Here is an 11,820-nt window from a genome sequence, read left to right as displayed (position 1 = left end):
GAAAGCCACAGGTCTTTGCAGTGCTGGGCTTTGGGGAAGATGCAGGTGCACGGAGTGTGAACCTTAAAAACAGCCCTGGAGAACAGTGCCAAAGGATATTCATCATGAAAACATTAAGGAGTCAATATGTCAAAAACTACAGTATAACAAGTTGCTCTCCTCTCTCTCTCTTGCTGCCTGTTTTCACAGCATTCTGCTGCTACCAGGCACTGTCCTTCCCAGATAGTTGGCTCTTCTGGAGTTGCAATGAGCATGGGAAAAGGTGACATTGCTCCTGCCATCTTGCTGGACCTGGGATGCCGTGCCTCACCTTGTACACTTAGGGATACACTTAAGAGTTTAAAAGTTCTCTACATGCTGCTCTTTACTGTACATTATGAACTATGGATTTTCTTTTAAAAGCTAAAGGTGTGCTGTTCTTAACACAGGGAGGAGCTGAGATTTTGTATCAGCAGTTTCTTGGTGGCAGACTCTCTGGAAGACTCCTTAACCAAAGCATTCCTTTTTGTTCTGAAGGCCAGAATCCACATCTTTCCTCTGTCCTGGCTCCACCTCCTTCTATCACAGGACTGGGGCATCGAGGCTGCTCTGATGTCTCCAAACCTTACAGCAAGGCCAGATAAACCCCATTAAAATAGCAGTGTGTGATAGACCTTGTGCCACTCATCACGCTGTTCAGCTGACTCTCCACTTGCATTGCAGAGCGAAAAGATGAAGTGTGGAAGGCACACATATTCGTAAGAGAAGAAAGGCTTCTGGCTGATGTCCTAGAAAGTGTTACCCAGCACTACACCATCCACAGCTGATTTTAACAGAGCAACACTGATATACCCAACTGATGGCCCTGGCACCAGTCCACCAAGTTCCTTAAGAACAAGCAAAGGAACACTTGGTTAAAAGTGGATTGGCTAATCACAGAGCAGTTAATACTGTGCTGAAGTGTCCTGCTAAGCAAGGGGCACAACAATACACAATCATGGCACATGGTCTTACACAACACCTTCTACTTTAATAATATTTAGATGCAGTCTTATCCCACTATCTTCCACAAGGAACTGCTCCCAAACACCTCTGCTCCCACCTGTGACAACACTCACCTTGCTGGGGCTAAGATAACCAAGGCTGCAAGATAACCATTCAGGTTGGAAAAGACCACTGAGATCACATTGTCCAGCAGCCAACTCACCCCCACCATGCCCACTGACCACGTCCCTCAGTGCCACATCCACACGGTTCTTCAACACCTCCAGGGACGGTGACTGCACCACCTCCCTGGGCAGCCTGTGCCACTGCCTCACTGCTCTTTCTCAGAAGAGATTTTTCCTAATATCCAACCTGAACCTCCCCTGGCGCAGCTTGAGGCCATCTCCTTTTGTCCTATCATTTTTACATGGAAAAAGCATCTGACCCCCACCTCACCACAACCTCCTTTTCAGGCAGTTGAAAAGAGCAGTAAGGTCTCCCCTGTGCCTCCTATTCTCCAACTTCTCCACTTGCCTGGGCACCAGCTGCTGCAAAACACACACAGGGAAACTGGCTGCTGTACTTCATTCTATAATACGTCAGAACAGAAAGCCAAATGCTCAAGTATGCCTTAAAAGAGTCAACTTTTAGGAAATGGTCCAGAAATAGCATCCGTTAAAAACATGGTGAAACAATTGTCTCCATTGAAAAATGAGGACCTGGGAGGAGCTATGTGGGTGGGGTGCCATGTACCTACAGCCGTTGACTGACAATTTTCTACACAGCCTAGAAACTCTATGTGCTTTCAAGAAGGAGGCAGAGCAACAGGCAGTGCTTCCTAATGATAAATGAAAACACACTCTCTGGAAAGGAAGGAAAGCACAGCATGTCACTGTAGCAGGTCCCCCAGGAAAGGGAGTCAAACCTGAAAGCATGTAACTGAGGAAAAAACCTCCTACGTATCAAATGTGAAAAGCATGAAAACAAGCAAAAATAGTCATTCAGATTTCTTCCTTCTTTTAAATATTTACCTGAATTGTTTTGTTGGCCTATAGTGAGAACAGTCTGCTTTCAAACCTGCTGGAACTGCAAGTATCAGTAGCATCCACAGTCAGAAGTAAAACCACCTCACAACTTCTATCAAGTGATAAATTCACTCTGAATAGAGAGCAAACATCTGTGGAGGAAAACTGCAGTGAGCAGTGTGTGCATCCAAAAGCAAATGGGTAGTCTTTGGTTCCCATGATGATCAGGGGGCCTCGACGATCTGAGAGGTACATGGAAAGTCCTGATTGTGAGGCCTGGGATCTGGCTGCATCAAGGGCAGCTTTGTGGTTCCTCTCCTCTTTGGGCAAAAATGAGAGAGCTGTCAGGATCTCCTGGGACACCTCCCACTTCAGCTCTCACTTGACCATGTGTGGTCTCATGTGATGGAGCAAGCTGGCCACTGCTAAAAAGCTCAGAGCAGACAAGATTAAATTCTCACACCGACCCTCAAGAAAGCACTTAAATATCAGAAAGATCCAGAAAAAACGTTCACTCAGAATAAGGGATAAGTTTCACCTTAATGATTAGAACTTAAATTTGGTGTCTGAGCCTCAAATAATAATACTTCAGAAGTGAAGTGATACATTATCTTCATCTATATTGTCATTATGCTAGCAGGGAAAATTTCCAGTTATAAACACCACAACCCCAACAAGAAACCACTGAACCACTTATTGTTGTGGCTCGCACTTCTCACCAGTGACCCAAAATCACCTTTAAAAACAGCACATAAGAGCACATCACTGGCTATGCAACTGAAAGGATGCAATATGCTACCAAACGCAAAGCAGGTTCTCCAGAAACTCACTGCTGTTGACTAAGGAGATGAAGCTACTGACATATCAACATACTTCAGGCTGACCTCCACACAGCTGCAACACTCACCAAAGTCCATGCAGGTTTTCCCATCGTGAAATCCACAGTACTGAACATTTACATACTAGCTAGTAAGATTATCCCTCCCTCATTTCCCTGCAAGAATATTTGCTTCTGAAATCCTGCAGGAGGCTTCTCAGCTCCACAGCACTGCTGAGGCGTGCTTGTGGATCAGAGAAGCGTCAGAGAAGATCTTCTGCTTCTGGATCTTCTCCCAGTCACTCCAGTGGAGGCTGTTCCCGTGCAGAAAGCCAAATCGAGTTGGTGGGGCTGCAGAGACCTCTGAAGGATGACTCCAGCCTTTCAGAGTGATGTTCAAATCTTCAGAAATTCCCGGTATTATGCTGTCCCACAACGTCAGAGGCAGATGGTGGTGGTATGGCAGCAGGGGATGAACCTTCCCTGCAGTTTTTCCATTACATTTTGTAGTCGTGCAGCAGATGGCAGCAGAGGGGCAGTCTGCCAGAATGCTACCTGACATGGAAGTGAGTATGAAGCAAAGGTATGCCATTCCACTCCTGCATGCAGGAGAAATGGCACTCGTCGATAATCACCATCACTTGCTGAATGTTTATGGAGACCAAACAGTGGATGTGAGCACAGTGGGTGGTGCATTTCACAGTGGTGACAGTGACCTAAAAGACAAACCGTGCAGGGTTTTTTTTTCTTGCTGGTGAAAAAGCACAGCTAATGGCAGTGACTATGTTGAAAAATAGTGTTTCGTAGCTGAGAATTTTCTCTATCAAATAGCATTATTATGCTCTTTGTGTCTGTTGTAGCTTCCACAGAAATAAATAAATAAGCACTAGTTTCGTAGCAAACTAGGTATTTACACACATGAGAAACATGAGTACACTGAATACTCCAGATGGTAATAGAGTTATGTTTTATTTATTTAAAAAAAAAATTAAGACACAACTTTATCTGAGGGAAAATTAAATTTGAATTTGCACCTGTACTCTTATTCAAAACATGAAGTAAGCACAGTGGAAGTCAACCTTAGAGTGAAAACAACTGTAAACTGTGGTTTATATCACCGTACCAAAAGCTGAGTTAAAATAGAACAAAAGGAAAAAAACACAACAGTGAACAAACATCATATTCCTCCTTCAAATTTCAAGACGTTGTAAACAAAAGCCTGACCTCTGTTCCCTTTCCATCAGTTGTTTAGAAAGTACATGAACTAGAAGATTTCACCTAAGCAGCTGCAGAAACTGAGCCGGAGGGATGAGATAGCCTTGAGTTTCTCTCAGACACACAGGAAAAGAAAAGAAGCATTGACCACATGAATGAACAACTGGGCTACCCTGATAAAACATCCAGTGGCAATTCAGTTACCTGAGAAAAAGTAGATAGTGTTACTGGAGAAATCTTTTAAAGTTGTCAAATGGCATTCAAACACTCCCAGTACACTTAGAAATATGTGATCCCAGTGACCAGCCACAGATCTAGGAATACATATTTCTGTATTAAAAGTGCAAAACATAAGCATAAAAAGTACATGAAGCAATAAAAAGGCACTTCCAGCTGGCATACGTTTTCCTATATGCCACAGAAAATTGAGTCAGATCAGATATAATTAATTGCATATTGGTATACACTGTTAAGCAGGCACGCTTGATTGTTTAACACAGTCATTTGCAATGCCAGCATAGTTAACAGAGGAAGAAATCCACATTTCTTTTGATGTAAACAGTAATGTTCCTAGCAAGGATGTTTTCATTTTACACATTAATATAGACATAATGCCACTGCATGCAACATCTCCTATAAATCATGTGGCACCTTTGAGCATCATTAGACAAGAAGCCGTCAGAACAATTTAGAGACTAATTCTCAAGTTGAATCTAGTTTTGCATGCAAAATTGCAAACACCCTCAGTAACTGCACACCTAGACAAGCCAGATGCTTGTGTATCAAAAGCAACTGGATTCATACACCTGTAGTGCTGTGAGTGAGGACATGACCCTCAAGTTTTAGAAGGCACAGGAACTGAGGGGGAAGCTAAACACAGCACTCAAAAATGAAAATGATTATTTCAAGAGGTGTATTTCAGAGGAGCCAGATGACTGAAGCTAAGTACCGGGAGAAATCAAGAGTTATCTCCAACATTGTTTCAATGTGATTGTTAAATTTAGACCAAAAACCAAAACCCAGGCCTCTCTTAAGGATTCACTCAGATGCTTTACACTTCAGAGAAACAGGCTGTTGAATATAACCTATTTTCTTTATCCTCCTTTTTAACCTTATTTGATAAACAAGCATTTATGAGTTGAAGTGAAATGCATTAGTACAGATGGCTATACTGTTACGTCTTCGCCAAACCTGTACCCTCTTGGACAAAAAGGTCAAGAAACTAACAAAATGTGAATGCTGCAGGCACCTGAAAACAAGTGCAAACTGTTTTGGAATTTTGAAACTGTTTCTGTAAAAAAAAGCAGAAGAAAATACAGTCTTTGGTATAGGCTCACATAGTGCTACTGAAGTACTAGAATATCTGTTGGAAATTAGAGAAAAAACACAACTTTACTTCTGAGCTAGGCGAGCCCAAGCTCAAGCATACACACTGATTAACATGCATGGAGCTCTTCCAGCCTGCATACGTGTGGTCTTTCAGTACATTTACACTGCAATCACTACATTAAATACAAAGGAATTTTCAAGCAGCAAGTAGTAGGCGTGACAGTCTCTCCTACTCTGCTTAGACATTAGGAGAAGGAACCCATACCTGTGCAATCCGGAGCTGCCTAGAGTCCATGAGGTGGCCTATGCCTTCAAAAAGTCACCAGCCAACACTCAGGTCAAATGACTTGTGAGAAAAGAGGGAATACTGCACAAAACACACTTTCTACTCGATTTGTTAACACAGTTTTAAATTGGTATTGTTATGAATTCCTTCCTGATGTCTTGACAATAAAAAGCAAGAGCATACCTCTGCCATCCATCTCACAACTCACACGTTTTCGGAGTGCTCCAATGTTTGAGTTTACCAGATATTCACTCTAAAACTGGAAGCTACCAACAGCTGAATTAAAACAACACAAACAACAACAACACCACCACAAACAACAAAGCAAAAACAATATCAAAACATACTTAAAAATAACACTCCTCTTCTGCTATTTTTTCCCTGGACATTTGTCCTTGCAGGCTGTCTGGATTTCCACAGGAAACTACCGGTGTGCCTGGCATAAAATTACTCTTCTAAGCTGTCCTCTTCCTTATTCTCCAGCAAGGACATGCTTGTATCGCCATTATTTTTTTCATTTCCGTCTCCACTGTCCTCCAGTTCCCCTGATTTCTGATGAGCAAATGTGTAAGTGTCACGGTCTGTTTCTGCCAGAAGTGGAGGTTCCTCTGTGTTAGGAGAGCGTTTTATGTCTTTTCTAAAGGAGAATGGAGGTGGAGAAGGTGGCAAGCTACCCATGGGCCCATCAAAAGGCTGGTACACATCAACTTCTGGAGTGACTGAGCCATTGGATTCCTTCAGCAAGTGCCCATAGACCATAGCATCATCAATAACTGCATAGACATGGGACTCGTTGGTTCTCCTATCTTTCTGGAATAAGCGTTGCTTTCCAGGCATCTGGGTATTGACGTTTGCATTGTATACACCCACCATGGGATTTTGGTTTTTCTTCTTCCTGTTACAGAGTTGAAGTGATTCACAGGTCAGAAACAGCACATGGCTCAGTGCATTTGAGCTCAATAATGGCAGCTGCTGTTTACACATTCCACCTACCCTGTGTCAGTCTAATCTACCTGGATCAAAGACTGCACTTGTAATCTTAAGAAAAACAATTATTGAGTTAAGACAAGCTTTTTTTTGTTTGTTTGTTTGTTTTTAAGCTATTCAGTTATCTTCAGTTGCAAACTGAGTAAGTTTGCAAGATTAACACCATCAGCCACCCAAGTACAGAGATTCCAGTTCAGTTATGCAGTGTATTGACCCTCTCAACTTCCACAGGTGTTAAGAGGACCTAAGGGCCAACAAGGCTGAGTGAAATAGCAGATCCACTCTGAAAATCAAATGAACTTTCCCCGGTTTTGCTGTAACTGTCCTCAAGGCAGAAAGACCAAAGGCTGAAATAAAGGCTTTTTAAGCCTATACTCTCAAAACTTTTCCTGTGCAACAGAGAATTGCACTCATAACTGCTCTAATAATTATATTACACAAATCATTCCAGCTTTACAGCTTCAGGACCAAACCACCCTGAGTGCACACACATCAGAACCCCCCAAGATACTGATGGCTTCAGACTCCCACTGCATGATTTAGGTGTGTTGGCTTTGCACAAATGAGTTCTCTCCCCAAGGGCTCATCTCACGAAAAAGTGCTCCTGCTTGGTGTGTAAACTGTGGAAGAAATTGCTAGAGGGTTTGTAGATGAAAGACAAGTCTTTAAATACCCTAAGTGACTTTACAGTTTGTCTTAAGAAAGACTTGTCTAGAGTCATGTGCAGCCCACATTCATCACAATATCATTTCACATGAAGCACTGATAAATCCAAGCAATATCTTTACTTCTAGTACTGTCAGAAGCTTGTGCCAAAAGCAAAGCTAGGCAATGCACTGGGAGCTGAAGCAATGCGACCCCAGGAATGCTGCTCTACTTTTAAGAGAATCAATTTAGAATAAAGCAGCATTCTTGGAGCAACACCGCTCCAATGCCCAGTGCATTGCCTACATTATGCTCCACATCTTTGTTTAAGGGAACTGCATCAACAAATGAAATACAAGGCCCCCACCTCTCCCGTAATGTGTTCTTGAACTGCTAACCTACACACATGCTAAATTAGGAACTTACTTCTTAACACAGCACACTGTGAGTCCAATAGCCGCAAGAACTCCGGCCCCAGCCAGTACACCAAGTATCACTGCTAGATCTGAAAGCAGACAAGTTACAAGAACACTGAGCATTTTCCTAAAAGCTGTTTGGGTCTAAACCTCCTCAGCAGTTTTTAAGTGCATCTGTTGCATGCAAAGAGGGAGTTTCCAAGCTGTGCATGCCTAGGGGTAACACAAGACAATTCCAAGAGGTTGGCAGTCAAGCAATGACAAGCTCCAGCTGCTAGCAGTGGATCACAGACTTTAAAACAACCAACACTCCCTCTGCCAGACTTAGCCCTTGGTGCAAGATTCAACACAGCTCACGTGCTGCTGAACTTACTTGCAATGTCTCACAAGCCTCTGGCTGAACATGTAGTATTGAGAAGAAAGCATGGAAAAAGACAGGCAAGTAATCAACAAACAAAATAGTTATTTTTTCACCAAATCCCCCTCAGTGCAATCCTTTCCCTTAAACTACAAGAGTTATGTTGACTTGGAGTTTTCAGAGAGTCATTAAATTGACCAGGAAAGTCCATATTTGAGCAAAAATGAAAAAGTGGTATATTACAGAAGTATTCATTATAGAAAATAAAAGGAAAGAGGAAGAGAAGAAGAAAAAAAGAATAAAAACATTTCTAGACCAGAACTGTATCAAATGTCCATGTAACAACACCTCTACAGATAGCAGCAGTCTCCCACCGAAACGCAAACATGAAACAAATTTATGTGTATCTGAGCAAAACCTACCCTAAAAATGTTTTTTTTAAGTGACTTGTGTTTCAGAGAGATGAAAGATAACAAAAAGCAGATTTTGCTGTTATTAGTCAAGGCAGTCTCAACAGAACAGTGAGATCTCCCCCAAGGATTATTTGTTACTCATGTGAAGACTACTCAGATTAGTAAATTTGCACAATCAAATCCCAAGTTGTTCACTAGGTCTTTGACCTTGAGAGGTGAAAAAACACCACTTGATCTTTTTACACCTTCCAGCTGTGATCTCCAGTTTAAAAAGATAAAATAAAACACCCTCCAGCCTTGCAATCCGCAAGCCACAAAAGCCAAACCCTCGCCACATAAGAAACTTTCCTTTCTGCTCAGCCTCTAGAAGTGCTCATCTGTAACTCTCAGAGGCTTATGAGGGATAGGCATTTCAGGAAGCAGGAATCCTATAAAACCCAAGGCACGCAGAGCAGCATATAGTACTGTTTCCCCAGTGGTAGGAACTGAAAAAAAAGCCACGATAAACTTACAGGACTCACCTATCTGCTTTTCAACAAAAGTCACCCAGAACTTCAAGGTCAGTTGCATCGGGTCCACAGGCTTACAATTGGAGACATTTACCCAGAAGTTATGATGCATGTTTCGGGGCTGAGGCAGAAGCTCATCCTCACGGCGTACAATCTCCTCTGCTCCAGGCATCTGTTCCTTTATGTTGACATAGGCACGCCCTGTCTCACAAGCAATGCCCATGCGGTCCGTGGAGAACCCTAGGCGGGCAACTTGCTGACTGGGCACAGTGATGTACCAGGATATGGAGACGTAAGGGGGTAGACCATAAAGTGAGTTGGGAGTCTGTAAGTAAGTTTTAGCTTTTGAATCTGGACTCACAGTAAAAGTGCACTCGTCTGTAAGAAAGCAAATGAATACAGGCACGAAAACTTAGTTTCATTATATGTTTCTAAAGCTTTATCTTCCAACATGTAAAATTATATAGACTTTCTTCTCTGTAACAGAAAACATCACTTATAAAGTATATTTCTACATTCGCATTCTATGTCATTACCAGCAATACAATTCACCTATCATCTCTTCTGTATCAGTAATCATCACAGATATAACTGCAGAATTTCCCCTCAACCATCTACAGCACAAATCTTTTCTTCCTGCAAGAATAAGCCACCTCACTGATTCACATAAAGATCAGTTCAAGTAATGACTCCAGGCCTAGACTCTAAAGAATTGAATTCTTATTTCTATTTGTTCATATGTGTTCTAATAAATGTACTGAAAGATCCAACAATGGGGTAAAGATGTACAAAACATTACCTTACCTTTAATATGTGGCACAAAAGACATTTTCAGATCTTGATGATTAGACTCATTGACGAAACCTTTACCAAAAGTTTTTAAAGATATGGTGATATTATTCCTCAGCTGAATCTTTTCAATGGCTCCACCAGGGCAAAATATACCAACATTCATCTCTGTCTCCGGGGTGGCACTAACAATGCTATAGCTGTAGCTTGTGTTGCAGCTCTGCTCTGGGAGGTGTTGCCGCAGTTTCAGTGACGGAGATGTGATTTCTATATTGATCAGTTCGGGAGCTATGAGCTTCCAAATGAATTTATGCAGTTGGACTGGCAATTGGGTAATAGTCTTGGGCACTGAAAGGGAATGGATCTTGCTCTCACACCACCGAAGACTCCCCACACAGCCTGTAATCACAAAGACAAGTAAAACAGTTGCATTTTTTTCTAGCAGAGGAAGTAACCTAGGAAAAGCAAGCCTTCTGATATACCAGAGTAACCACAGAGTCCTATTACATCCGTGTTACAGATCCAGATAAGAATTTACCTGAGTAGACATCCTCTCTTATTAACCTTTACCAAATATATGTATGGCTTGTAGTTTAAGATGATTCCTTTGAAGGGTGCACCAAAGAAATGTACAGATACAAACAGATGCAAAATGGGAAATCACTTCTGCTATATTGCTTGCTTATTGGGACACAGCTGCAAACTAGCTAAGGTACAGACTTATACCTTAAAACTTTTTCTACTAGCAGTAAAAAGCAGCCATTTGGTACAGGACTTTCCAGAATATATAAACAGCACAAGATGCATTCCTGATGGTTGCCTTGCTCCCACACGTTCTTGGACTGATTTATGGCTTCTCCTCCTCTATTTCCATATTTTGCAGTTTTCAGTAAGAAGATTCTTCCACGCCTTTGTCATTTCCCTTCTAGTAATAGCAATGCAGCTCCTATTTTTAAAAGTGGGATGCTGCAGTGAGTAACAAGGTCATCTCCACATTCACTGTGCCCATCTCCATCCGGCCAAAGCCTGATTTTCAACACACACCGTTGTCTCTCAAGGTTTAGCTGACCAGTGGGGAAAAGCACACAGAAACATTCTCTAGGAAACAAGATTAAGCCACTTTTGTCATACTTATGCCCTTCTCAGCTGTGATCCTCAGGCGGGATAAGTCCTTGCACAGAAAGGAAATCTTGTAGGTGGCGCCAGAGGCCAAGGTCAGAACTCGGTCACAAGAGCGAGGATCCTTGCAGATCAGGCACATCGGTTCTGATACCAGCGGGGTTCGCCTGGGCCAGCCTTCAAAGTGTATTGTTACAGTCATATTCCGTTCTTTGCTGAGGTCAACCAAGTGAGTGACATCTGCAACGACAAACATCTCAGAGCAATTACTGGTGTGAAGGAGAATTGCCTCCATCTCATCTCACACTATCAGACAAGGAGCTGTTAAAGCTGTTTCTATATTAAGAAAACATTATTTACTTCTTTCTATCTATGTAATAAAAACTCGGATAGTAGCATATTACTCTTCCAGTTAAGTTTAAGCCTTTACATTGTTCCCTGACTACTTTTCAGTTGTAATGGCTAGTTGTAAAAGCGAGTCCCTTTTGAACAGGTTAGGTTATAATACAAATAGTTGAGCTCCATAGTAGCTATGTTAGATTTGTTAGATTTCTCAGAAAGTGCCTTGATATTTTCACCACAAATCTCGAGAAGGCAGTAGTACAGACAATCCTGGAAACAACTTCCAGACATACAGAAAACAAGAAAGTGATCAGGTCTAGTCAGCATGCATTTAGGAAAAGGAACCCACACTTAGGCAATGTGACACCCCCTCTAGAATGACAGGACTGGCTTGGTGGATGAGGCAAGAGCAGTGGCTATCAGTCTCAAAAGCCTTGCAAAAGTTGAGTTGAACATCTCCCATAATGTATATTCCCAAACACACCGATATAGACTAACTAAGTCAGACAGTGATGTGGACTACAAACTGCCTCAATTGCTGACCTCTGGACCCTCTCCAACAGTTCCCTGTCTTTTTTTTTTTTTGCCCCCAGTACAAAAAAGACAG

At 42.1% G+C, this 11,820-nt stretch overlaps 1 protein-coding gene across 1 annotated transcript in view; it reads right to left on the bottom strand.

Moving 5' to 3' along the window:
• Positions 1-3,748: 3,748 nt before the first annotated feature.
• Positions 3,749-11,820, bottom strand: part of CDCP1 (CUB domain containing protein 1) — a 23,033-nt gene continuing 14,961 nt past the window's right edge. The window contains exons 5-9 of the mRNA XM_010712960.3: positions 10,884-11,111; positions 9,768-10,151; positions 8,976-9,341; positions 7,694-7,772; positions 3,749-6,530 (exon numbers count right to left, since the gene is read on the bottom strand). Of these exons, the coding sequence (XP_010711262.1) occupies positions 6,083-6,530; positions 7,694-7,772; positions 8,976-9,341; positions 9,768-10,151; positions 10,884-11,111 (1,505 nt within the window). The 3' untranslated portion in view covers positions 3,749-6,082. The remainder of the gene's footprint in view (positions 6,531-7,693; positions 7,773-8,975; positions 9,342-9,767; positions 10,152-10,883; positions 11,112-11,820) is intronic.

This window comes from Meleagris gallopavo, chromosome 6 (assembly GCF_000146605.3).
Source record: "Meleagris gallopavo isolate NT-WF06-2002-E0010 breed Aviagen turkey brand Nicholas breeding stock chromosome 6, Turkey_5.1, whole genome shotgun sequence".
NCBI classification, from domain to species: Eukaryota; Metazoa; Chordata; class Aves; order Galliformes; family Phasianidae; genus Meleagris; species Meleagris gallopavo.
Note: the sequence above shows the minus strand (reverse complement) of the source record. Positions and strands in the feature narration are given on the sequence as shown.